General features: G+C 31.9%; 2 protein-coding genes across 6 annotated transcripts in view; one reads left to right on the plus strand and one right to left on the minus strand.

Moving 5' to 3' along the window:
* Odr4 (odr-4 GPCR localization factor homolog) overlaps nucleotides 1-26,397 on the minus strand; it is a 198,912-nt gene that overhangs the window by 134,479 nt on the left and 38,036 nt on the right. For all 3 annotated transcript variants that reach the window (XR_010044403.1, XR_010044401.1, XR_010044402.1), the window contains exon 15: nucleotides 5,252-5,370. The gene's annotated coding sequence lies outside the window, so the exon portion shown is untranslated. The remainder of the gene's footprint in view (nucleotides 1-5,251; nucleotides 5,371-26,397) is intronic.
* Pdc (phosducin) lies at nucleotides 1,288-15,146 on the plus strand. Of its 3 annotated transcripts, XM_063239765.1 has the most exons (5): nucleotides 1,345-1,395; nucleotides 3,258-4,562; nucleotides 7,185-7,278; nucleotides 10,131-10,282; nucleotides 13,161-15,146. In XM_063239765.1, the coding sequence occupies exons 3-5, from the start codon at nucleotides 7,218-7,220 to the stop codon at nucleotides 13,683-13,685; spliced, it is 738 nt and encodes a 245-aa protein (XP_063095835.1). In that variant the 5' UTR covers nucleotides 1,345-1,395; nucleotides 3,258-4,562; nucleotides 7,185-7,217; the 3' UTR covers nucleotides 13,686-15,146. The 3 variants fall into 3 exon arrangements, with proteins under 3 accessions (XP_063095834.1, XP_063095835.1, XP_013013342.1); XM_063239764.1 differs by lacking the exon at nucleotides 3,258-4,562 and having other exon boundaries at nucleotides 1,288-1,395; XM_013157888.2 differs by lacking the exon at nucleotides 1,345-1,395 and having other exon boundaries at nucleotides 1,415-4,562.

Genomic DNA, 26,397 nt, shown 5'->3' on the forward strand with positions numbered 1-26,397 from the left:
CATGCTACTAATGCCATTTGATGCACTTACCTTTGATATGTACTTTTCAGTGCATAAATGTTTTATTTTATCCCTATTCTCACAAGCATCTCTTTATTTTTGATAGACATAAAATTGTGTGCATTTATGGGGTACAATGTTTTTATACATGTATATGTTGAGTTATGGTCAAATTAGAATCATTAACACACCATAACCTTAAATATTTAATATTTTTGCAGTGATAATATTCAAACTGTTTGAATATACTTTGAAAAATTGTTAACTATAGTCCTACTACTATGCAAAAGAACACTGGATCTTATTACTCATATCTTTGCACTAAGTTTCTACTGCTCTTCATTTTTCCCTCCCATCTGCCTTTCTCCTGCTTCTGGAAGAAAAGGTTTAGATCCATAAGTGAATTAGATGATGCGGTACTTATCTTTCTGGCTCATTTCAATTAACATTAAATTTTTTCAGATTCAGTCATATTATTGAAAATTACAAAGTTTTATTCTTTTGTGGGTGAGTAGTATTCTATTTTATATGTATAGTGCATTTTCTTTATCCATTCAACTTTTAATATACACTTTGATTAATTTCATATCTTGGCTATTGTGAATAATATTGTAATACACATGGGAATTTTTTTCATTTTTGAGGTACTGATCTGTTTGGATATATGCAAAAGAGAATATGCCATGATAGTTCTAATTTAAATTTATTGAGGGATTTCCATAGAGTTTTCCATAATGGACATACTAATACAGATGTCTACTAACAATATGTGAGTGTTCCCTTTTCTTTATATCCTTACCAACAGTGGTCATTTTTGTTTAATATTTTTTGATAACGATCATTATAATTGTAGTGAGGTGGTATATACTGTAAATTTCATTTGCATTTGTCTTCTAATGACAAAAATTTTAAACATAAAATGCATTTCCTTGTAAAAAAAAAAGAGAGAAGAAATTATCTAGTTGTTGAATTTGAGAGAAAACAGACCATAACAAATGATATAGAGAAGGATATTTCTTATAGTTAAATGAATAAAAATTGCTGGATAAAAATGTGACTTTTTTCTTTTAGAAAATGGCAAGCAAATTCCTAAGAATAACTACCAAAAATCTAAACATAAATTTTTTCTGAAATAATATAAAAAGAGGCAGACAAAGATTGTAATAAAAACAAGTCTCCAAGCTCTTTGCATTTGTTTTTGCGCTACTATTAATGAACAGGTTTTGTTAATTCTCTTATGTCAATGTCAATCCTATTACATGCACAGAGCTATTTCTGCAAGGGTCATCAATATCTAGGGATTTTAAATCGGAGCTTAAAGTTGTCCAGAGTTAGTAATCAGGGATTTTCACTCACAGGACATAATCAAGGACACCAGGCACAGAAACCTAAACAGTGAGTCTATACATAATCTTTTTGATAATTTTAAAAATTTTAACTTAAGGAAAAGAATAATGATTTCATGTTAAGCATTTAGTGTATGTATTCAGTGTATGTGTTCTTCTAAAATATTTCAAAGAAACATAAAGTATTAGTTTTTATATAAAGACAATTACATACTGTATTTCCTCTTAAAGTGATTTACACTAGTCATCTCCAGTGATAAAAATTCAGAGAAACCACATAGTTTTGAGTTTGACATTCTAGACAATTAAAATAAGACCATAAACGGTTTCATTTTGAAATTTGAAATTAATCAGTTTTCACTTTGAACGAACAGAGAACTGAATAGAAGAAATGATTCCTTGCACATTATGTTTGAGAATTTGGCTCTCAAGGTTAATGGTAGTATTGCATTCAGCTCTGAAGCATTCTAGACCTCTGAATTGGATATTTAACTAATTATATTTTGGGGAGCTCTTTATTTAATAGTACATTTTAGGTGGTTATATTCTTTATTAAAATTTAAAGTGGAAAAGTAATGTCTTTCAAAAGACTACGTTAGTCATTTGATGAGACAGAAATGTTTTCAAAAGAAAAGGAATACTGAGAGTTTATTGTTATTTGTCAAATTGGGTGACATTTTTCAATTATTTTTTCTTCTATTTCCCTAACATAAAGCTAATTATTGTTAATAAATTTTAGTTTGCATCATGAAAACAACTATAACATAGTTTTACCATTGTTTTTCAATGATACTATTTCATGTACTATAACAATAACTGTAGAATCCATTTTAAGTAAATGTATTTTGCCCATTGTGTATACCACTTAGAATCACCTAGCATTAAAACTAGAAAAAAACTTGGAGATTATTTGTTCATCATGACAAGATCTGTAAAGCATTATAAATGGATTTGATATTATTTTCAAAATATACGTGAATTATTAATGATAATATTTGTAATGGAATTCAATCAGTATATGTTGGAATAAGTATGTTTACAAGCTAAAGAGATACTTAGAATAAAGATAAATGCTCTGAATTTCCTGCAAGATTCTGACATTTCTATATTCTCCAGGGCAAGTAAGATAATATGTAGATGTAATAAGAACAAACATGGATAGATTTTCATAGAAGCAACAACCCATTATAATTTTGAAGGCTCATATTTTCTCAAATTAAATATTTTTTACTAACGATAAACATGACAATTTAAAAATTGCTACTTTCCCTGCATCTCTGACAGGTAAATTATTTAAATGGCTTCCTACATCTTCCACCTGTTCACCCTCGTTTGTTGAAAAAGTAAAAACTATTTGAGTAGCATAAGAACTATGAAAACGTTGCATATTCTCTGAAGTATCTTACATCAAATTATCACAGTTCTTCAGTCAAAGTTCTTATGAGCGTTAGCTAAATTCAGGGGGCTAGTACAACCTAAATTAAGTATATTTTCAATAATATCAAGGTGTGTTCTTTATATAAAGTGGGAGGAAAATTGACACTTACCAAATGTTAATACTTTAAATGGCTTTTTAAAAAATTTATTTGAGTCATTTTGAAAACTAAGTACTGTATTCCACTAATGATTCTGGGAGTTTATTTAAAAATGACCTTTCCCAAAATTAACAGCGAGAATAAAGTAGCAATAGGAATCCTGAATGTTGCTGCTATTACTTCATTAGACAACTGAAAGGTAAAACTGAGCAACTATTTTGAAGATAACAATACGTAGTATAACAAGCATTGTTAAATTCCTATCACTTTATTTTGAAATCCTGTATCACTATTTTGTTGTTGTTGTTTTGCTTTTGTTGCTTGTTTGTTTGCTTGATTTCTAATTTTTGTTCTTTTTTTCCTTAAAATATAAAAGGAAAAACTGAGACATAAAAATACATAATAATGAACTATGGCACAAATTAAAAAGGGAATCAAATAGAAAAATCACTTAACAATTTGCAAAGTCATGAGTAGGAAAGTCAATTCTTTATAAAACAAGTGTGTTACATTCAAATTAAGTCATTTCCATGTCCTGTTTGGTCAAACATCTTCAGAAAATCTTTTTAATATAATTTTAAAGCAATTTTATGTGTTTCATTAGCCTGAATTTCATAATTCCAAATTTATCTCTTTTTGTATTGTGTATGTTCTAAAAAGCCTTGCATAAAATAGTTCTTATAAGAAGTAAATCAATGTACTATAATAAAAAAACTTCAGTCAGGAAATAAGAGACTACAAACAATATACAACTATGTACATACTATTTAATGTGCCAGAGGTAATTAGACATAAGCAGAGTATGTATGCATTGATTCTTAAATTTACATTAGTTGGACTAGATGCATTATTAATTTTAAACATTTGATTTCAGTATTTTACATTTTATTTACTAATTATCAAATTAGTTTTTACCTATCAAGTGCTTAGTACTAAATACTATATATAATTTCTCTCATTTCATCCTCTTATAACCTTTTTAAGTAGATACTATTACTATTCCCAGGTTACAAATAAAAAACTAGCGCGCAGAATTTCAGTAATTTACCCAAGATCATACAGCTCATAGTTGGCAGAACTAGATTTGAAACCAAGCGTCCAAGATGCTATCAATTGGAAGCACACAAGTGCATAGTTTCTATACACAAGAAATGTAATTCCTCTGAGATTAATATAAATAAATCTATTAAAGAGTAATTTAAGAAATAAATAGATAAAATGCATAAGGTCTCCCCTCTACTGATATTAATTGAAGGATACCTCACTCATAGAATCTCTCATTCTTAAAATCAATAAAGAGGAAAAGTGAAAAAAAAGAAAATATGAAATAACTAGATCCATCTTTATGATATGAAAAACAATGGAGGTCTGCATCAGCCCAGAAGTATTCCCATCAAATGACATAGTATTATCATATACATGTGATATGACATTTCTACTACTGATAATTTATTCTAATGCAAAAGAAAAAGAACTACTTCCTACAGAAGTTGAGTATGTCATTGAGGAATACATTCATGACAACTGTCAAAACATTTATATCAGCACATTCATTGGTGAGCATATTAACCAGGCTTAGTTGATCAGATTAACTCACATTCACCTTGGAAAAACCAGGAACACAAGAGACCTAAGGACATGGATAGCTAAAAGAGAAAAACTGCAGAACGTCTCTACAAAGGTAAGCAGCATACAGTGAGACACCTTTATGGAGCACAGATCAGGACATAGAATTTTGCTTTCTATCTGCAGTGAAGGTGAAATCTGTTATTATTGAATTAGCCTGTTGAATAGTTTTGTTGGTGTCAACCATCTCACAACACAGTATGTTTTTGATTCTATTACAATTAGTTTGTTAACACTAACATCTTCCTTAGAACATAATAACTCAGGAACTGACCAAGGAAATATTAGGCATTTGTAGTATCTAATATAAAGGAGAATCCTGGTCTATATTTTTGTGAGACTCTTGAGTGGCATCCCAGGAATATGGGTCCAAAATCAAAAAAAGAACTAGCGAAGAGTATAAATAATAATTAGTCCTAGATAAGCTTTATTTCCCACACTAAAATTCTTACATGATAGGGTGGAAACCTTGAAAAATCGGAGGCTTTCAAAGCTTTAGCAACTAAGGAAAGAGTGTGGCTATGGAAGCCCAGAGTACAGAAACTGTAACCAGCATCTAAAGTTTAATTATTCTTAAAAGACAGCCAAGAATTTTGGACCGAATTGTTCCTCCCAGACAAAATTCATATGATGAAATTCTAAACAACCATATGATATATTTGGAGATAAGATCTTTACAGAAGTTATTAAGCCTAAATGAGCCATAAGGGTATAGCCCTGATCGTATAAGATTAGCATACTTACAATAAGAGATGCCAAGGAGCTTATTTTTCTTCTGTCATGTGAGAACACAATCAGAAAGTGATGGTCAGCAAGCCAGGAAAAAAGCTGTCACCCCAAAACTGACATTGCTGCATCTTGATCTAGAATGTGAGAAGACAAATTTCTATGTAAACTGTAAACAGCCACAGAGTGTATGGTATTGTGTTATAGTCACAGTAACAGACACCAGGTAACTATGTCTATTTGTGTGGGTTGGGTTTGGGTTTTTCTCTTTCTCTCTCTCTCTCTCTTTTTTTTTTTTTTTTTTCTTTTAGAGACCGTGTCTCACTATGTGGTTCAGACTGGTCTTGGGCTCACTTTGCAGGCCAGGCTGGTCTCGAATTTTGCAACAATCCTGTCTCAGTCTCCTGAGTGCTGGGATTACAGGAGTGTGCCCTCATGCCTGGCTATTTGTGATATTTGTCACATAAAAATAGTAGAAATTGGGGCTGGTGATTTAGCTCACCTGCCTTGCAAGCAGGCGGTCGTGAGTTTGATCCCTGGTACAGAGAAAAAGAAAAAAAAACGTTAAAAAAAATAGTAGAAATTTTGAAAGACTGAAGCATGTATTTTTCAAAGATGTGCAAGAATATCTTAGTATAAAACTTAGGCTAGAAAATAACAAACCTAAGAAACAGCCTTAATTTTAGAAATTTTTGTTAAAGATTTCTGAAGCTATAGAATTGCTATTCTGATTACTTTAAAAAAAATAAAATACCATTCTTTAGATTTCAAAATTAACTCTCTTAAATGGGTTGGTATGAGTTCACAAAAGAAAAATCTTGTCTCACGTACAAATATCCACACAAATCTCACAGTGTAATATTTCCTTGTTTTTGTCACACATGTAAGAGCAGTTCTATAGGAATATTTCCTAGTTTTATTTTATACATAAGTAATGAGTTTTTCTGATTACATTTGTTTTTGTGAATAATCTAAAGATACAGAACTGATGATAAATTCTCAATCAATTTATATGACTAGCAAGACCCAACGAAGATAAAGCCATTTTGTATTTTATATTAACTTCTAAAGGTCAATATCAGTCATTTGGAATTAACTGAAATAAAAAGATTTTTCTGTTACATACAGTATAAAGGCAGAAGGGTTAATCTAAAACACAAATATATCATTCAAAAACTACCGTCTCTAGGTATTTAGGGACATAGTGACTTACTTGTTATTTTCCATGGCTTTGTATTGTTTTTTTAAATTTTATTTAAAAGGAAAAAGAGAAAAACACAAAACAAAACAAAGCAGTGTAAGGGTACAAGTAATACAGAACTACAAAAAAAAAAAAAGTAAGAAATCACCAGTTAATAGATTACATATTATCATCTTAGAGATAGTTGCTCAAGTCACAGTATCAAGTCACACAAAGTGGACATTCAAACAGTGAGACTGCAAACAGTTGTGTTCAATGATCCAACCAAAAACATTAATATGGTCAGCTATTTAACACCCCTAAACACACTTGCTGTTGTATTCTTTAGAGCTCTTTTTTTCCCTCTCTTTTTTACAACAAAATTTACACATTTTGGGTTTTATTACTCCTTAGTTCTTATTACTTTTTTGGGGGGGAGAGAATAAAGTCAAATATGGCAAAACAAAGCTGTCAGTCAAAACCAAGGATAGACATAGCACATGATGTAAAACAGAGTACAAGGTTATCAACAATGGTTATCAACAATGTCTCTTGTTTCCTTAAAAAGAATTGTCTATCTCATTAGATATTATAAAGTTGAATAGTAACTTTTGGATCTTATTTACTCTTTCCATTTTTACACTAGTGAGATAATATGGTGTTTGCACATGCAAATTTGAAAAGTTACTTCTTTAATAGACATGTAGAGCACTTACTATGTGCAAAGAACTAAGTGCTTTGAACATACTAATTCAATTATTTTTTTAACAGTTTTCATTCTATAGATTGTATTCATTCCCTAAAATGGAAGAAGCCAAAAGTCAAAGTTTTGAGGAAGATTTTGAAGGACAGGCCACACATACAGGTAAGAAAAGCTAAAAAAAAAAAAAAAAATAGTTGTAAAGCTTGAAGAAAAAATAGTTATAAAATTAAGATTAAATTTAGAAATGCCTAATGCTTTTACTCGTGACTTTTATTATCAAACTAAAGCCATGCTTCCATAGGTAAGATAGAATTAAAAATATTTGAGTGTGCAAATTAATTAAAATTGAAATAACTCATAAAATAGTTTTATTGTAATGTCAAAAGATGAAACAATTAATGATAATTTCTTGCTACTCAATTATCACAAGATCCATCTATCTATCTATGATAAAAATAAGCCACTTATACTCTCACCAACCAATGAACTTTTTTTGGTACACTGTAAAAACGGTAGACCAAAAGTAAATAAGTAGTCTTTTTATTTTTAATCTGAAAACACAAAAAGAATGATAAATTATTCTTGAATCAAATGGATTTCAGTTTTCTCCAGAAATCCTAAAACTTCATTTCATCTAATGCCTATTCTCTCTTTTAAATTGTAAGTGGTTGTCTATATTGCACTGAGAGCTTAAAAGTTAAATGTCATGATTTGAATTTTAAAATTCAATTTTGTTTTAATGCTGTTGAATCTTATTTGACCAACAATTCCTCGTATCTCAATATGGATTGAAGCCTTTAAATTTATTCCAAGAGTTTAAATTAATTTCACAATAGTCCTAAACAAAATATATGAAAATTCATTATATAATGACTATGTGAGGAATATCTAATAATGAATTAAAATTAGAAAACAGAGAGAAAAGTTGATAAAGTCATAGAAGCAAAAAGAGAAGAAAAGACGGAAAGAAAATAAGGGAAATGAAAAACAAATAAAATATCTGCTGTCTGATAAAAGTTATCCAAGTATTTTTTTAAAACAACAAAAAATTAACAAATTGCAAAAATATTTGCAAATCAATAAACAAAGGCTTTTAATATATTAAAAGCTCCTACAAATTAATAAAGAAAAAACCCAAACTCAAACAAGATAAAGGGCAAAGATCAACTGAGCTATTTACCTCAGAGGTGAGGTATAAAAAAAGACACAGAACTTTTGTAAAATATGTTTTTTTCTCACAGATTTTTAAAGGATAAAACTATTTAATAACATAATTCTGGAATGAGACATGCTCAAACATCACTGACAGGAGTATATATTGGTACAAACTCTGTAGACCCAGTCTAAAAACATCAAAAATAGAATTTAAATGCCCCTTGACTAGATAGTTTTATTTACATAATCATTATACATAAATGTGCAGATAGGAAAGAAAATATGTGCAAAGCTCTTCACTCAGCATCACATGTCACATAAAAAGTGTGGAAACAATAATGCAAAATTGTAAGAAACTGTTAAAGTAAATTATGTAAAAGGCTTGGGGTTTAGCTCAGTGGCACAAGTGCCTGCCTGGCAAGTGTGAGGTCAAGAGTTCTATCCCCAGTACCAAAGAAAAAAATTATGTACACCTCTACAGTAGAATACTATGCTTCCATTTTTTAAAAAAAGATCATTTTTATGTATGAAAAATTTCAAAGGTATATTATGAAGAGCAAATAAAGTGTGTGTTATAGTCCACCATTTGAATAAAACAAAAGAAAAAAATATTTTCTTACCCACATATTTATTTTATATATGCATAAAATATCTGGAAAATGAAGGCTGCACAAAAAATAAAAAACATTGATGGACTAAATATAATTAAGATAAAGTTAAAGTAAATTTATCTTAAAAGTATATCTCATATATTATATAAATAAATATTAGATAATATGAGAAAGAAAATGAATACTGGTTGTATTAGTCAAGTTTCCCATCACTGACACACAGTACCCCACCCACAGTTTAAAGAAGGAAGGGTTTCACTTAACTCATGGTTTCAGGATATTCAGTACACATTTGGCTGTGTCCGAGGCAGAAGGGTAAGGCACAGCAAAGTTGCTAAGTTCCTGGCTGCAAGGAAGCATACCAGGGAACAGTGCCAAAACAGAAGAGATGTGGGACCACACCTAGACCTCAAGGCCACACCTCTATGACTTAGCAGATATACTTAGAAATATGCTCCACCAATCCTACAGGCAGATCCCAAAGTCAATCAAGCTGAAACTCCACCCTAACTGCCACATTATAGAATATAATGTTAAAAGTGGGGAAATTTTGGGAAGAGATATTTAGTTTACTATTGTATGCTTTCAAGAATTTAAGATTTTCTTCTAACCACTTTTATTTTTCAAGCATATGAATTTTCGAATTTCAGTTGGAGCTGTACTGTAATTTTTCTTGAATATATATAAATGTTATCTTTTCTGAATTAACGAAAGATTTTTAGACTCTCAGATGGAATTGGATAGAGATGGAATCATTTTCTTTAAGCCACTTTAGATCTATTAATTGGGGTCATGGCTTCTCATTGTCTGTCTTCTGCACACTACTGCTATGATTGCTTCCCCAACAGTTCCAATTTCCTTCATTAATAGTGTAGTGCCAATGTTGGTTTATTAGTAAGTTTCTTTCTTATATAACGAAAGTGCTATTTTTACTAATTTTGGTTTCTGCTGTATATTCTAACTTCAATATCTTTACCCCAAACTTTTGCCAATAGTTCAGAGTATATAATTTATAATTTAATTAATGCGAATGTTTCAGAAAGACTCTTTGCCAAAACCCATTTCACAAGATTAATTTTGGAGAAAAATTTTGCAAGGAGAACAGTAGAGAATTTCTAGTTCAAACAAAATGTTTGTTTCTTATGGGGGAGATGATAAATCTCTCGTGGCAATACTTACACAAATTTCAATTGTGCAAAAATTCTTTCGGAAACAAAAAGAAAAATGATTTATTAAATTTTATTCCAGGACCCAAAGGAGTAATAAATGACTGGAGAAAGTTTAAATTAGAAAGTGAAGACAGCGAATCAGTCCCACCTAGCAAAAAGGAGATTCTCAGGCAAATGTCTTCTCCTCAGAGTAGAGATGACAAAGATTCAAAAGATAGAGTCCACAGAAAGGTAAGACAAGCAAAAAACTAGTAATGGGTAGTTTGTAATATGTCTTCTAGTCTAAGTCACTCTAAGTATGTAAACTACATCAGAGTATATCAAATAATCTGTGGTGGTACATGTCTGTGATCCCAGAACTCTGAGAGGCTGAGGTAGAAAGATAACAAATTAGAGCCATTCTGGGCAATTTACTATTTACCAAGTCACTGTCTCAAAATGAAAAATAAAAAAGGATTGGAAATGTACTCAGTATGAAGACCCTAAGTTTGATCCCAAGTATTACAAAAAAAGAAAATAATATTACAAAATACATTTATTGCAGTATAGTTTATACTGGCAAAGAGTAATGGAAATGAAATGAATGTTTAATAAGGTATTCTGTACTAAGTAAAACATACATGCTGAAGGAACAGGTTACAAATACATGAATTGATTTAGGAATACTTTCACAATGTGAGAAAGTAAAATACAGAGAAATTTAAATTAGATATATTATTCTATGTTCCAGAGGAGTAAAAAAGACATTTCTGTGTATCTGTATGTCTACATGGTCATATGCAAATGTATATAGAAAAGGGGAGGGGCATAAGTTAACAATATTAGTAATTTGAAAGGCTGAGATGGGGGGGTAAGCAGAATAAATTACTACTTTAAAAAAGATATTTATACTTCTTGTCAAAAGTATTATTTTTAAAAATATCTCACTTATTTAAGTTGTACAATATCTGTGTCATCTCTAAAATGTTAAAGAAAATTCCTTGACTACTGAATGGTAGAATTTCAGTACTTACTATTTACTTTCTTTAGCTTTTAGGTCATTTTTAATTACCATAATTAGCATTTGTTATTTATATAACTAAGACAATAATAAGAGAAACAAAAATTATTTGTGGAGAAAAAATCACTTTAGTGATTATTTATCTGCAAATCAGTGCATATGTATCATATACTGACTTTCAACAGACAGATTATAAAATCAGAAATATGCCATCTTCCGAGGCTTCAGGTCATGGCAATACTCTCCAAGTCTAAGATTTCTGGTGGGAGAAGGGCCAGAGATTGATTCCTTTACTTAGCAAGTATGCAGTGTGGATGAGACTGTTAAATTTTCCATTTGAAAAATTGTAAGAACTTGTCTCCCACTTGTTTTGAACAAATGTGAAGAAAAAAATAACATGAAAGTGTTTCAAGCTACAAAACAACATGCATACATGAGACATTCTTATTAAAGATACTGTGCTTGAGTAAGCTTTGGAAATGCATCTGAATGCCTAAATATCTAAGTATTCACTGACTATGTGAAGGGAAAAAATTCTCATGTAAATGCTCAAATGTATCTTCAAATCAGAATTTGTGTGTTCCTGTCTTATACATTAACAATTATTGTAGCAACTTAAGGACTGAACAAAACATATAACTTTTAGGGCTAAAGCAAATTAAATAGGGACAATAATATTAAGACAGAAATATAGGTTAAGAGAAAGACTAAGGAAAACAGACATGATGCAGAAACAAAAAAAAGCATTAAATATTGTACTTAAACTGAATCTTACTAGCTTTTTGAGAAAATGACTAACATATCTATCTCAGGAATCTGTTGAGAAGATTAAATAATATAATCTATGTAAGATGCCTATCATATGATGGGCTTTCCATAAACATAAGTTTCTTGCTTTTTTCTCTCTACTTTTAATAATTACTGCTCTTTTAGTGGCTACATGACAATAAAACAGCAGCAGATATGTCCCATTGGAACTTCCACAACTGTGGGGTGCTCAATATCTAATACTGTCTCTTATGGAAAATGTTCAAGTAGCCTTTGCTGTGTGTTTTGTTTTGTTTTGCTTTGCTTTGATTTTGGTTGGGGGATGCTTAACATTTTACTGAATACATCAATAATGGAGTAGATATTATCATGGGCAATAATTTTATATTCTGGCCACAATTAAAAGTAGTAGTCTTGGAAGATGGAATTTAGGTCTTTCTCATGTTAGCTTAAGTCAATGGATATGAACAATATAGAGGGCCTTTGAAAACCTGGATTACTCAGCCTAACACTTTCAGGCTCTTAGTCAATGGAACTGGTGGTTCTTGGAAATCTGTATATCCAACAAGTTCTCAGGTGATGCTGCTGCTACTTCAGTCATTATTAGCCCATTATTAGCCCCTATAGTCTAAATAGTAGTGAATGTGTCATTTTGACTTCCAACCTACACATTAAAAAAAAGTAAATTATGAGATTTTAATAGCTTTTGTGAAGGGAACCCTAATGTTTAGATGCATTTGATGGGGACACATGTAAATACGTGTGTGTGGACATGTGTAGGTGTGCAGGTGTGTGTACATGCCTAGTATTATTTTTTCTTTTTTCTGAAAGCCATCCTAGCACAAAACCTTGCTGGATTTTTTCATGCAAAGTGGTAGTTAAATAGCATTCTCACTGAGATTAAGCTTATTCCTGATATATTACTATATGCATTTAACCATGAAAAAAATTATTGAACTTCTACTATGTACCATGTATAAAGCAAATGTAGACAATGAATGAATGAGACAAAATTCTTGCCTCCACTGAACATGTTAGTTAGAAAAATTCATATTAAACAATCAAATACATAACACAAGCATAGATCATATTAACTACTACAGAAAAAGAACAGTACGTAGACTAGAGAATGTTGAGAGTCAGTTCTTTTAAATAATCAGCGATGATGACATTTGAACAAAACTTGAACGGAATGAAAAAGAAAGCTGTACCAGGAGTGGGGAGCTGATGGTTAGGGCAGACAAAAATGCGAACTCCTAGAGTTGAGAATGGTTTTGTTATAACTAAGAAATATACATTTTGGACTGAATAACCGCTGCAACTTCTTTCATATATTCTCAGGTAAGCATACAAGAATATGAACTTATCAATCAAGACAAAGAAGATGAAGATTGTCTTCGTAAATATCGGAGACAGTGCATGCAAGATATGCATCAGAAGCTGAGTTTTGGGCCTAGATATGGGTTTGTATATGAGCTAGAAACTGGAGAGCAATTCCTGGAAACAATTGAAAAGGAACAGAAGATCACCACAATTGTTGTTCACATTTATGAAGATGGCATTAAGGGCTGTGATACTCTAAACAGTAGTTTGACATGCCTTGCAGCAGAATACCCGATGGTCAAATTTTGTAAAATAAAAGCTTCCAATACAGGTGCTGGAGACCGCTTTTCTTTAAAGGTACTTCCCACACTGCTTGTCTACAAAGGTGGGGAACTCATAAGCAATTTTATTAGTGTTACTGAACAGTTTGCTGAAGAATTTTTTGCTGGGGATGTGGAGTCTTTCCTAAATGAATATGGATTACTACCAGAAAGAGAAATGCATACCCTTGAGGATACCAACATGGAAGAAGATACTGAGTAAAGATCACTAGATCAGTATCCCATATTTATCCTTTACACATTGAACACTGATTTTGGTAGTAGCCATATTCCTTTAGGAAATATTAAATATGGACATGATTGTTGTAATTGGGAAAAAGATTGATACTAAAGTTGTGTTATTAGCATTCTTAATATTAGTTACTCAAATTCATAGAATGCTTTATTACAAAAACACTGTCAGGTTTAGCAATATTATTAGTAAACAAAGAAGATGTGGATAATACTTGTATGTTGCTTTTCAAAATTCCTTTCAAGTTATGTGCTAGCTTTATTTCTTGTTTTTTCCTAGAGAAATATTTTATCTGTTCGTTCCAAAATATATTAATTGTAATTTTGCTTCTGTAACATAATAAAATATGAGAAAATAAGTTTTTACATGAAGTCAACTGTTGTTTAAATATTACATTATCAAGCACCTCAAACCTTTGTAAGGATCACAGCACAAAAATGTTTTTGTTCAATAAAATGTCTTATGTTCTGATCACATCAATATAAAAGAAATTTAGAAATATTACACTGTAAAAATAATGCATGTGTTAGAAAGGATGAAAGGATGGTCTTAGCTTCTGGCTGAAAGAATAATGCTTAGTAGTGGTAATAATTCCAGCTGACATTTAATGATTGCCAATGGTTATCTGGTATTTTATACACAGCATGTCTAATGAATAACATAGATCTGCATGTAAGTGGTATAATTCCTATTTTTAAAACAATGAAGCTGATTCAGAAAAATGAAGTACAAATTCTATGTTTATTTCCTTTGAAACTATATAGAAGTCGGTCCTCCTAGACAAAAAATGAAAGTGCAAAATAAAACATAATTTTAAAATGTTTTTAAATGCATAAGTTATCTAAAATAAAAAAAATTTCCAGATATCTGAATCAGAGTAGAAAAATACTGATGAGTGAGAGCTGAAACAACTTGGTGCACAACTGAAGATGTGGTGTGCGAAAAATACCCAGAAATGGGGGCCCTGGGAGATGTGTATTTAAGTCAGGTGAGCACACTTTTCCCTTTTCCTTAATGTTGAAATAGAATGTGTGTCACAAGTTTTAGACTCTAACTCTTTTAAATGACTGTTTTGCAGCTTTTGTCCCATAAGCCTTTTACACCTCTACCTCCCACTGCCAATGTTTCATCTTATTCACATTTTATTGAAAAACTAGAAGTTACCAGATGAGACCTACCCTATCTTTTCATCACCAGACTAAAATGTGCATGTAAATAGTATTTCTATTGATGTTATGATGAAGTGTCTATGTAGCTACCTATTGCCAACTGATCAAGCTGTGCTGTAGATCCTGTTCTTTTACGGATGCTGTAATTCTCTTTTCATCTATGCAATAATTTTTGCAGTTGCTCTCTTTCACTCTGCACCACCTTCTCCCTTTTTTATGCTGTATTATTTATGTTGTCTTTTAAATAAATTTTAAATAAATATTTATGTTGTCTTTTAAACAAATTCATCACCATTCAAAATATGCTCACTTATAAAGTTTCCAGCTACTACTGAGTTCTCTAATTTTCCTTATGATAGTGTAATATCGAAAAAGATATCTAAAGTTACTATCTTTATCCCTCACTTCTTATTTTTTCATTCCACTTCAATCAGGCTTTTGTCCCTAGCACTTTAATTATAGCTGTAGTCTTGTCAAAGACTACATGGCTAATTCTTTTTTTTTTTTCTTAAGCAGGGTCTCACTATGTATTTTGGGTTGCCCTTAAACTAAAACAATCTTTCTGCCTCATTCTCCCAAGTGCAGGGATTAAGGCATACATCACCACACCCTGTTCTTAATGGCTAATCCTTATTCCTTACTTTATTCTGTCTTCCATAAGCATGTGTCAGGAGTGTACTGTCTCCTGCCCTTTTGAGTCTCTTCTGGCTTTCATCATACACTGCCTGTTTGTCTACCACGCTGTCTATGCCTTCAAAATCTGTCACTAACTTCTTCAAACCCTTACTCTAGGAAATCTCCTCCAGCCCTCAGTCTTTATCACTTAGTTCAATACATTTTCAAATTTAGCTTTATAACCTTCCTTTGCTCCAAAATCCTATATTTTGACTGAAGGAACAGAAAAAAAGGAGTAAAGGAAGAATGAAAAAGAGCAAGATTTGCTATTTGTAGTATATATTAAGGCTACCAAGAAGGGTAAGATAGACTTCTTTTACTTGGACCAAATCACAATGATCAACCACTCACATACTATTACTGTTTTATACATGTATCTAAAACTCCAAATCTTAATTTCTCTTTATAAACTTGGAACTATGTTTAAATACCCTATGGCATATTTCTAAGTTGATGAGCAATAAGCATATCACATGGGAAAAAAAGAGCTAGGAGGGAGGCATGCAGGATAATTATGTAAGGAGCTTTTAAAAATAGTTCAACATGTTTTCTCCTATCAAGCAAAGGCTAGAAAATGTATTAATCCCAGTTATCTACCTAGTAAGACTTAAAACCTACAGCAAAATACTGAATTCATCCATAAATATAATTCAAAATTTTCCTTAGTATTAACAGTTCTCTAGACTGACAATAATCCTATGGACTGGAAGTGCTTAAAGAATGGTGGCAAGCCAGTGAGCAGGGAATGCCAAACAGCTCAAAGAAAACAATATTTACAAAATAAAATATAAGCTCTTTTCAGTCATTTGTGTTAACTGCAGAGTAATGCTATGTTGCAAACAAAAGGCAGAAAAGAAAGGCTAAACACTCAAAGAAGACTCATTTACGTAAAACATAAGATAAAAATGAATGCTTTGAAAGATTCTGTTCAATGAAAGCTTTACTCTCTTAAGAAATTATCTACCATTCTTTAATTTAGAAAAGAGAGTGAGCAAGCTTAAGCAAGACTAAGCCCAGGAATGTATTTAACCCATAATTGCCAAAACAAAAGTAACTAGGTGGCACCTGCTTAGAAAGTGAGTGATGATAGCAACCATTCTCAAAATAAGCAGTTGGTGACTAAGGGCTGTCAGGGTGAAGCTTTGATGGAATACTCATCAGAAAGAGTAACACAAAAGGCTGGATTTGACTAGAATATTTGAGTTGACTGCTGCAGAAATCCTGGATTACAAACTCTCCTCATATAAACACTTAAGGTATTTTATTTGGTAGAAAAATCATTTTGTATCAACAAAAAAATGAAGTTTTAATGTAAATGTTTAAAATGTCATACTCTGTTTCACAACAAACCACTCAAACAATAACTGGAAAGAAAATCCAAAGGCATTAGTTTAAAGGCAATAAGAAAATTAGTAAGGAAAAGCAAAATTATCCAGTCAGCTGAGAAGCTCATTCATTCATTTGTTCTCAAAATATTTACTGATAATATTTAATGTGCCATGTAGTGTCCTTGACATCAGAACCTTCAAGCTAAACAAAACAAGCACTTTTATAAGCGATAGGGAATAAAGGCTTCTGTATGTTTGTCTGTGTTCCTGTTGTGGTAATGAGCTATCTTGAGCAACAATGCCAGACTACCTAGATCTGCATCCATTCACTGATTTTTTGACCTTGGGAAAACTAATCAGCTTTGCTCTACCTGTTTTTCTGTCTCTGAAGTAAGGATAATAAAAACACATTCTCACTAGGTTGCTGTTACAGAAAAATGAGAGCACATTCTCACTAGGTTGCTATAAAAGAAAAATGAGTAAATCACATAAGCTTTTTAGAACAGTGCCTGACAAGTATTATTCATATGTTAGTATTTATTTATTTATTGTACTGGGGATTGAACCCAGGGCCTTCACACTGGGCTACATCCCTTCACTCCTTTTAAAAACTGTATTTAAAACAGGGTCTCACTAAGTTTGGGCTGCTCTGGACTCAAATTTATGATCTTCCTGCTTTAGTTTCCAGAATGCTGAGATTACAACCATGTGTCACAGTGACTGCATAGTACTTATTATTAACAAGCATACATGAAGTAAAATGGTTTATGTAGTACATAAATATAAGACATTAGAGAAATATTTATGTAAACTGAAGCTAATTATGAAGAAGCCAGGATTCAATTCATCTATAGCAGTGATGGAGAAGCTTTTAGACTCTTCAGTAATAACAAACAGCCCACCGCGGCACATGTGCCACGGGTTTATCCCCACTAATATACTTCACTCACATTCTTCTGGATCAGAAACTTACTAAATATTGTATTGAGAGTAGGTCACTTGAAAAAGAAATGTCTTTCTAAACTACCAGGTTGAAGAAAGAAAGTGAGGCAAATGGAAGATATCTAACCCATTCGCCTACCCACCAAATACATTAAGCTTTCATCTTATATGATTTAGGGCCCTATGAATGCTGATAACCACCCTCAAATTGAAAATCTTTTCTTAGTTAGTTTTCATAGCATCACTCTCCAGACTCTTCTTTGTTTCTATGACCATTCCTTCTCTCAGTCCTACTTTCTGGCCTTGCTTTCTCAGCATGACCCGGGTATAACAGTATTTTCTTGAGTTGGTCACCTCTATTTGCCTCTTTGGATTCTGCTACTCACTCGGATAGCTCCAAGTACTACCTAGGCTTCTGAAATGATGATTAACATCCCTAACCAGGATTTATCCTGTGTATTATAGGTTGTCGAACAGTATACCTTGCCACTGGCCACCAGATGCTAGTACTACCCCTTCCCAGTTGTAACTACAACTATCTTCAGACATTGCCTATAAGAATTTTTATTTATATTCTGAAATATTTGGGAATATAGACAATTTTTGATGATCTGAGACTTGTGGGGAGTAAAATAGCTACATACAGAAATATACTTCCAAATATTTCAAAAAGTTTTTCTTTTAAAAGAATGTAAACTCAACAGTAATATTTTATTAGGCAATTTTGCAGAGTTTGATCTTTAAAGTTTGAAACCTGAAGAGAGCATAAAGACATAAATTTAGATCAACACATATACGTTTATAATAAAACAATTATTTTTACAGCAACGGGATTGAAAAAATGATATAGTACATAAAATTTCATCTATAAATAGATCTATACAAAAATTGTGAAATTATATAAATACAATCCTTTAAACTTCATCCTTCAATACAGGTGCTACTTCAATAATTTGTATCTTTAATAAGAAAATTTTGAAATTATTAAAGAACAAATACATTCATTTATTTTAATGTTATGATAACAAAACACTTCAAGTTAAATGTTAACTTCCTGAAATGTCTATAATGGCCAAAACTATGGATATTTATTATTACTAAGGAATTCATATCAAGACAATATGCTCCATGCTGTGGAATAGTAGCTTTGGAGGCATCAGATAACATGCCTAAAATTTTTATAGTGTGCTATAATATATGGATGATTCTGAATTTACAATGAGTATAATTCCCTATAAATTCACCATAAACTGAAATATCACAAGCTGAAAATACACCTAATACTTCTAACCCACCCAATACCAGATCTGAGCAACATAATACACTGTAGAGAATTTCTTGTATACCCCATGACTGAGTCTTGCAGCTGGCATCACAAAAGAGAATCACATTCAGGAAAATATCAAAATTCAAAATTTGAAGACTGATTTCTGCTGAATTCATGTGGCTCTTGCACCATTATAAAGAAAAAAAGTAATTCAAACTATCATTATGTTGGAGACTGTGTGCATAATCACTTTACATTTGTATTTGAGGGATTGTCAAAGTACTATTGCCCTATGAGATAGACAGACATTGTTAATAATGCTCTGTTCAAGGATGAAGAAACTGGAGTGTCTGTGGTACCTGGCTTGTCCAAGTGTATACAGCTGGAAAGATACAGAGACTGAATTTCACCTTTGGTCCTGCGAATCCTAACTCCTGTACTTTTCAAATTAAATCATACTTCTTACCTAGAAAACACTAACACAAGGAATGAATTTGTAACCAAATTCAGCATAAGACATATTTTAATATATTCCAGGTGTATGTCAACTCTGTAGAAGAAAAATAGAAAAGTAAATGAAGTTATTTGGGATTCAGGAAAGCCTTGTAACTCCTGCAACTAAGATAGTGGGCATGGCTCTTGCAGAAAGAACAAGGCAAAGTATATAGCTATAACAGTTTTAAATTACAGATTTTCATTACTTGAACAATAGCATTTAAAGAAAATATTGAATTTTATCATTACCCGAGGGACTCAGCTATAACTGCTCAAATCTGTATATCTTCAAGGGACTTTTTTATTTTTCCTCATTATATTAGAAAATGTTCTTAAATAGCATTTCATAAAACCAAGTATTACATCCTGGACTATACTATTATTTCTCAGTGCCCATTTCACATTCACAAAGTTTGAACACATTTACATCTAGCTGGTTTTAAACATATTATCTCCAAATAAGAACTCATTTCAAAGGGTTTCATTTGTTTCTTGTTGACAACACAAAACTACTTTCCCTACAGGGTTCCTGTTTTAACAAATTATATCCACTTTCAAGAGTCAATGATGATTATACAACAAATTAAACTTGCTTGGTAACTTGAACTACAGAGACTTGTATAATAAACTGTTTAAGTCCCACAAAGTTTAGAGAATAAGGCCATAGCTCTACACTGTATTTACTTTTTATTAAAAATAAACGCAGATGTCATTCTTGCTAATCATTTTTTTACTTCAAATTATTTTTGCCATCTTCATGTATTTTAGGAGAGTAGGAATTTTTAAAATTCTTACTTTGCTTTTTTTTTTTTTTTTTTTTTTTTTTTTTTTTTGGTGGAGTGGGAAGAACTCTTAAACCTTCATTGGGCTCTTCCTAAAGGAGTGCAGTAAATTGTTACCGATTAGGAATCAGACTTACTTTACTATTCTTAGTTCCAGAATAAAAATTTAAAGTGGAAATAATTTTAAACACAATAGTAATGAAAATAATTTAAATTTACTAGTTAAAAGGTATATATCCCTTTGATTTTCCTTTTTTTTTTTTTTTTTTTTTGTACTAGAAATTGAACTCATTACCTTGTGCTTGCCAGGCAGGCACTGTGCCACTGATCTATATTCCTGACCTCAAATAAAGTATATTACTCAATTGCACTTTTTTAAAAACTCAGATACTTGGAACTCAAAAGAGATAAACTAAAGTATAAAGATACAAAAAAATAGAATATAAAATGATGAAAAATCTGTATCAAGCAAATAAAAATTTTTTTGTGTGTTAACAAGGATCGAACTCATGACCTCGTGCTTACCAGACAGGTGCTCAGGCCACTAAGCTAAACACCTGGCCCTCCAAAATTTTTTTTAAAATAAAATATTATGAAGTTAGTAATAAATCAATTTAAAGAACAGGAATTAATAAATATAGAAATAGTCACAATAGGGATAAAATTGTGCATTTCAGAATTTTATACCTAAAAATTTTATACCTAAATATTCCTAATGAAATGTCATAAAAATGCCAGCAAAGATTGAAGGATACAAGGGGAATGTGACAATTTATCAGATATTTACATTTCATTCAACCTAGATTGAACAGCAAGAACTAGTAAGTATGTAGATGTTATTGAAGATTGAACAGCAAGAACTAGTAAGTATGTAGATATAATAAAGTATATCTAAGAAACATGTAAAACATGACAACCAATAATTAATAACATAATCACTTTTTTCCCAACACATGAGGAATATTTTCAAAGGCTAATAGAAAATGAGGACAATGTAAGGTCATATTTCAAGGTTGAAGTGCTAATAACTAGAAATTAATAAATTTTATTTTTAAAAATAAATACAAATACTCTAAATTCCTTTGTCATGAAATAAATTATACTGGGAATTTAAAATTTTTAAAACTGAAATACAATAAAGATAATTCATATATAAACTTCAGGGATAGAAAAATAAATAAAACTTTAATATTGAAAAGATAATTTATAGAAGAAAAAAACAAACAATCTGGGTATTCAACTCAATAAATTGAGCAAATGTGAGCCAGAATGGAGTGCAGTTCACTAGTAGAGTATATGCCTTATGTGGAAAGGAAATGAGTTCCATCACCAGCACCAAACACACACACACACACACACACACACACACACACACACACTCACTTGCTCACAAAGAAGAAATAGGAGAAGGAGAAAGAGGAGAAGGAAAAGGAGGGGGAGGATAGGGAGAAGAGAGGGAGAAAAAGGAGAAAGAGGAAAAGGATAAGGAGGACAGGAGGAAACAGAAGAGGAAGAGGAAGAAGAGGAGACGGGGAGGGGAGAAAAAAAGAGGAGGAGGCAGAGAGAGAGAGACAGCAGGAGTAGGAGCAATAGCAGAAGCAGAAGGAAAAGCAAAAGCAGAAGCAGAAAAAGTAAACTAGCAAAGTAGAAAAATGAATAAATCAGACTAGAAATCAATAAAATACAAATTCTACAGATAAAACCCAAAAGTTGATTCTGCAGACCAAGAGAACAGAGAAATATCTGCTGGACTGATGGTATAGGATGGGGTGGGAGTGAAAAAAGTATAGACAACTTTAGGAAAAAATTTTTTAAAATACAGAGATAAAAATGGTACACCTGTGAACAACTTAATGCAAATATATTTGAAAACAAATACCTAGAAAAGTATATTTTCTCAGAACTGATGCATGAAAAATGAAAAGTCTGAATAATACGATAGCTAATACGGAAGCCAGAAAAAGTTAGAAAATATTACCTCCGGAAAAGAACACAAGGTCTAGATTTACAAGTTAATTCTATCAAATTGAGAACAGATCATTTATTATAGCCTTCATCAGAGAACAGACACAGACAGGATAATTCTCAATTCATTTTTATTAAACTAGTGCAATCTTGACACCAAAAGTGAATGAAGACAGGAAGAGAAAAAGAAAGCTGCAAAATAATGTTTATTACTATGGATGCAAAACTAAATGCACCCAAAATTGCATGTGGAAGGATAAAATACCACCAAATAGCATTTCTCCCTGGAATGGTGGAAAAATGAAAATCCCCTAGGCTAAAGACATGAAGATCATAGGCATGTTCCTACTCTAGTCTTAATGTTTTTATTTTGTGATCATTACCTAGGCTCCATTCCATCTCCAGAGTACATAATGTAGCTACCAAAACTGTAATATTCACTTAGGGTCAGTTAGCCAAGTACCTCTGACCATTAGGCCCCAAATCCAACCTTCTCAAAAACCTGAACTTCATTCTGCCATAATTCTTAACCTTTCATTCATCACAGTAGTATATGAAATGTAAGCTTTCCTTGCTAAAGTTCTCCTTCCTACTTTCTGCCCACTCCTAACCTGTTCTTGACTGTAATACTACTCCATGTTATCATCCCTATGACAGGCTGTGCATTTTGCTCTTTAAAATCAATACACTCCTTTGTGTTCAATCCTTCTCCAAGTATTCCTTTCACGTTTGGCCACAATTGAAACCTGGTTCTTCAAAGGATACACTTTCCCTCTATAGCTTTTAAGTGGTGATTGCATATTATTTAATAATATAAATATCCTTAACACTCTGTTTCACCCCACGTCATTGTACTTCTGTAAAACTTCTACTTATCTTTTAAGCTTATACTATTTGTGTGCAGCAATTTTTTCCTATCTTTGTCACTATCAACTAATGACCTACTAAATTCCCTGTCACTTATCAAAAGCTGGACACGGGCCTCACATCCTTCTTTATGCACCAACTCCTATTGTCAGACGCCTACCACAAACCTTACTCTGTTCCTCATGTTTTGATTTCAAAAACTACTCAATTTCAATCACTCATTTTCTTTGCTATCGTGTACATAGTCCTTCTTCCCAAACAATTCCAAGCATCCTCATTTATCTGTGGACTACTACCAAAACTTTGGCTCTTTGAATTTTTCTAATACTCCACTTCGTTTATCACCTGGCAGGGGATTTACAGTTAATTGAAGTGTGCCTCCTGACCTCTGTAGCTTCTCTCTCCCTTTCTCACTCATGAAATCTCATTAGATTTCATGGTTTGACATTACCTTACATTTCCCAGCCCTTTTCTGTATTGTACTTATTTATTAAACAAAACTCTCAAATACTTCTGTTCATTGTTTTTCTATTCTGGAACCTGAAAAAACAGATTTTTTAAAAAGGTAACACAATTCCATTTATTATTACTAACCTCAAAGGTAAATTTACCGCTGTATAGCAATCCCACTTTGATCAACTTAATCTGCTATTCTTTGAAACAATTCTTTCAAATACTGTTTATTCTAATTTTCTTTTACTGTCAGATACCTTATCAACTGCACTGAAATGTGAGCATCAATAGAGATCATCTTGAACTCTTCACTATCAAACCCGCCAGAAGCCCATAAACATTTTTACCAGTTTTTTTTTTCTGTCTTCGAGCTATTACATTAAAAGCAGCATTGCTTTAGAATTGGTTTTCCCTACCTTTTCAAGAATGTTATATTCAGGATTTCTTAGTTCTTTACAGTCATCCCTTCATGCTTCTACCTACTAAATCATTCCCGTTCAGCAGTATCTTTTTTTTTTTTTTTTTTACTGGTACCAGGGATCGAACTCATGACTGCCTGCTTGCAAGGCAGGCGCTTATGCCACTGAGCTAAATCCCCAGCCCTAGTACCTTTCTTCTTAATATGAATATATCTCACCAACCATTAGGTTTAGCAAATTATTTCCTTTGATTCTTAAATTGTTAAAAAGGTATGTTAAAAATGAAAATCCTTTGCAAATTGTAAAGCACTATATAAAGAGAGTACTATAAGACTTTTGTGTGTGTGCCCATAAGAGCAAAGTGATTAACTGACTTCTCCAGGTTTACTTCTCTGGCAGATGAAGGATACCACAGATTTCTCCATAATTACTATTCATAACTTAAAAAGAGAAATTATTTTCAATAGGGCTAACTTGAAGATATAAAAGTTCTATTTAAAAATCTATGATGAATTATTTTTGTTTAGACAAAGATATTACAGTCTAACATCTCACATTTATTTCAGCATTCTTGCCACCTTCAGAAATAGTTCTGGAAATCCTGTTTCATGAGAGGCTTTACGAGGTGCAATCCAAAATTACAGTGAATGCTGAGGCTGTGAGCTAGCCAATATAAAAGCAGGTTCATAAAAATATTTTGATGAGCCAGGTGTGGTGGCACAGGCCTGTAATCCCAGCATTCAGAAGGCTCAGACAGGAGGATTTCTGTGAGTTCCTGGCCAGGGTAGGCTACAGTGAGGTTATAGCTAAATGGATTCACCTTGAGACAATACTGTTTTTTTTTTTTTTTTTTGAGACAAGGTCTCTCTATGCAGTTCAGGCTGGCCTTGAGCTCACTTTGTAGCCCAAGCTGGTCTCGAACCCATATCGATCCTCCTGCCTCAGCCTCCTGAGTGCTGGGATTACAAACGTGAGCCACCACGTCCAACGAGACCATATGTTTAAATGAAATAAATCAGTCACACATGCATAAATATCACATTGTTTCTCTGGTGTGAGAAACTGGAAGTACACATAAGAGGCAAAATATATAGATATAGTAGATACTGTAAAATATAGACATAATAGATATTGTGAAATAGGAAGAAAATGTTTAAAAGGATAAGAGAATGGGGAGAGAGGGAAATTGTATGCCATCTTATTCACCAGATTTGGCACTGTGTAAAAACACCATGAAAGGTAAGTTTTGGAATAGATTCAGGACATAAGAGGCAGCTGTGCCAGTTCAACTATAAAGACATAAAAGAAGTCTTCCAGAACTGCTTCTGAAAGTGACAAGACAGACAAGTGTGTATAAAGTAATGAGGTGTTTTCTGGGGATTAACAGCAATCCCCAGAAACTCCTATAATAAATCTTTTAAAAAGTTAAATATTTGTTGTGTTTTCTGATCACACTTTTCATTAGATCAAAACTGTTACAAACTCATGTTTGATTCTTACTTTGAAGATTTTTCTAAATATATATTTGCCAATGCACAACAAATATCTAATAAATTGCTCTTGACTTATAACTTTAACCTAATAATTATATAGGAACTATCAACTGTTAATGAATATTAAATAAATATAGCCAATGAGTACTTATAAAATTCACAACCAATTAAAGGAAACAAATTTGCTTATAAGTTTTGATTTAGTGTAATAAAAGACAAAGAATTAAAATGGGAATTAAATTTGAAGTATCTTGCTTTTGTTATTTTGAAAATGCTTTCATATTCATTACCTCAGTGGATTTTTTTTTATATTGGGAATCAAACTCAGAACCTTGAGCTTGCCAGGAAGGCACTGAGCTGCTGAGCTATATTCCTAGTCCTCTGGGTGGATTTTTCTAACATTGATGTTGTAATTAGGGCAACAATTTGCTGAATCCAAATTTTAGGGATACAATGCAATACACAGAGCTCTGTAAAAAAAATCTTTAATTAAAATACTTGACAGCTTAGGAAAAGAATATTAACTTAAAGCTTGCAGTTTTTTAAGATCTTTTGCTTACATAATTGTAAAGAAGAATTTGATTTGGATCAGGTAGCTTAATCAGTTAGCCGATTCTATTTTAGTCAAATCTAATTTAGTTATTACACTAAATACCTAAACCCAGGATTAAGATTCTGAATATCAGTAAATTGAGATGTTAGGCTGTAATATCTTTTCTAGATAAAAATAATTTAATATAGATTTTAGTTTTTTCCTATGCTTTCACATTAGCCAGGAGGTAATTTCCCTCAAAGATGGCTGCCAACAATCTCTCCCTTCCTTCCTT

This window comes from Cavia porcellus, unplaced genomic scaffold, assembly GCF_034190915.1.
Source record: "Cavia porcellus strain 051 isolate PalLab524CR breed Dunkin Hartley unplaced genomic scaffold, mCavPor4.1 scaffold_29, whole genome shotgun sequence".
In the NCBI taxonomy this organism is placed as follows: Eukaryota; Metazoa; Chordata; class Mammalia; order Rodentia; family Caviidae; genus Cavia; species Cavia porcellus.

What these genes read in the sequence shown, in the direction of transcription:
- Pdc (XM_063239764.1), top strand. Translation starts at nt 7,218, where the DNA reads ATGGAAGAAGCCAAAAGTCAAAGTTTTGAGGAAGATTTTGAAGGACAG. An exon ending in AGGACAGGCCACACATACAG is followed by an intron (nt 7,279 to 10,130) that starts GTAAGAAAAGCT and finishes ATTTTATTCCAG; the next exon opens with GACCCAAAGGAGTAATAAAT. An exon ending in AAGATAGAGTCCACAGAAAG is followed by an intron (nt 10,283 to 13,160) that starts GTAAGACAAGCA and finishes ATATATTCTCAG; the next exon opens with GTAAGCATACAAGAATATGA.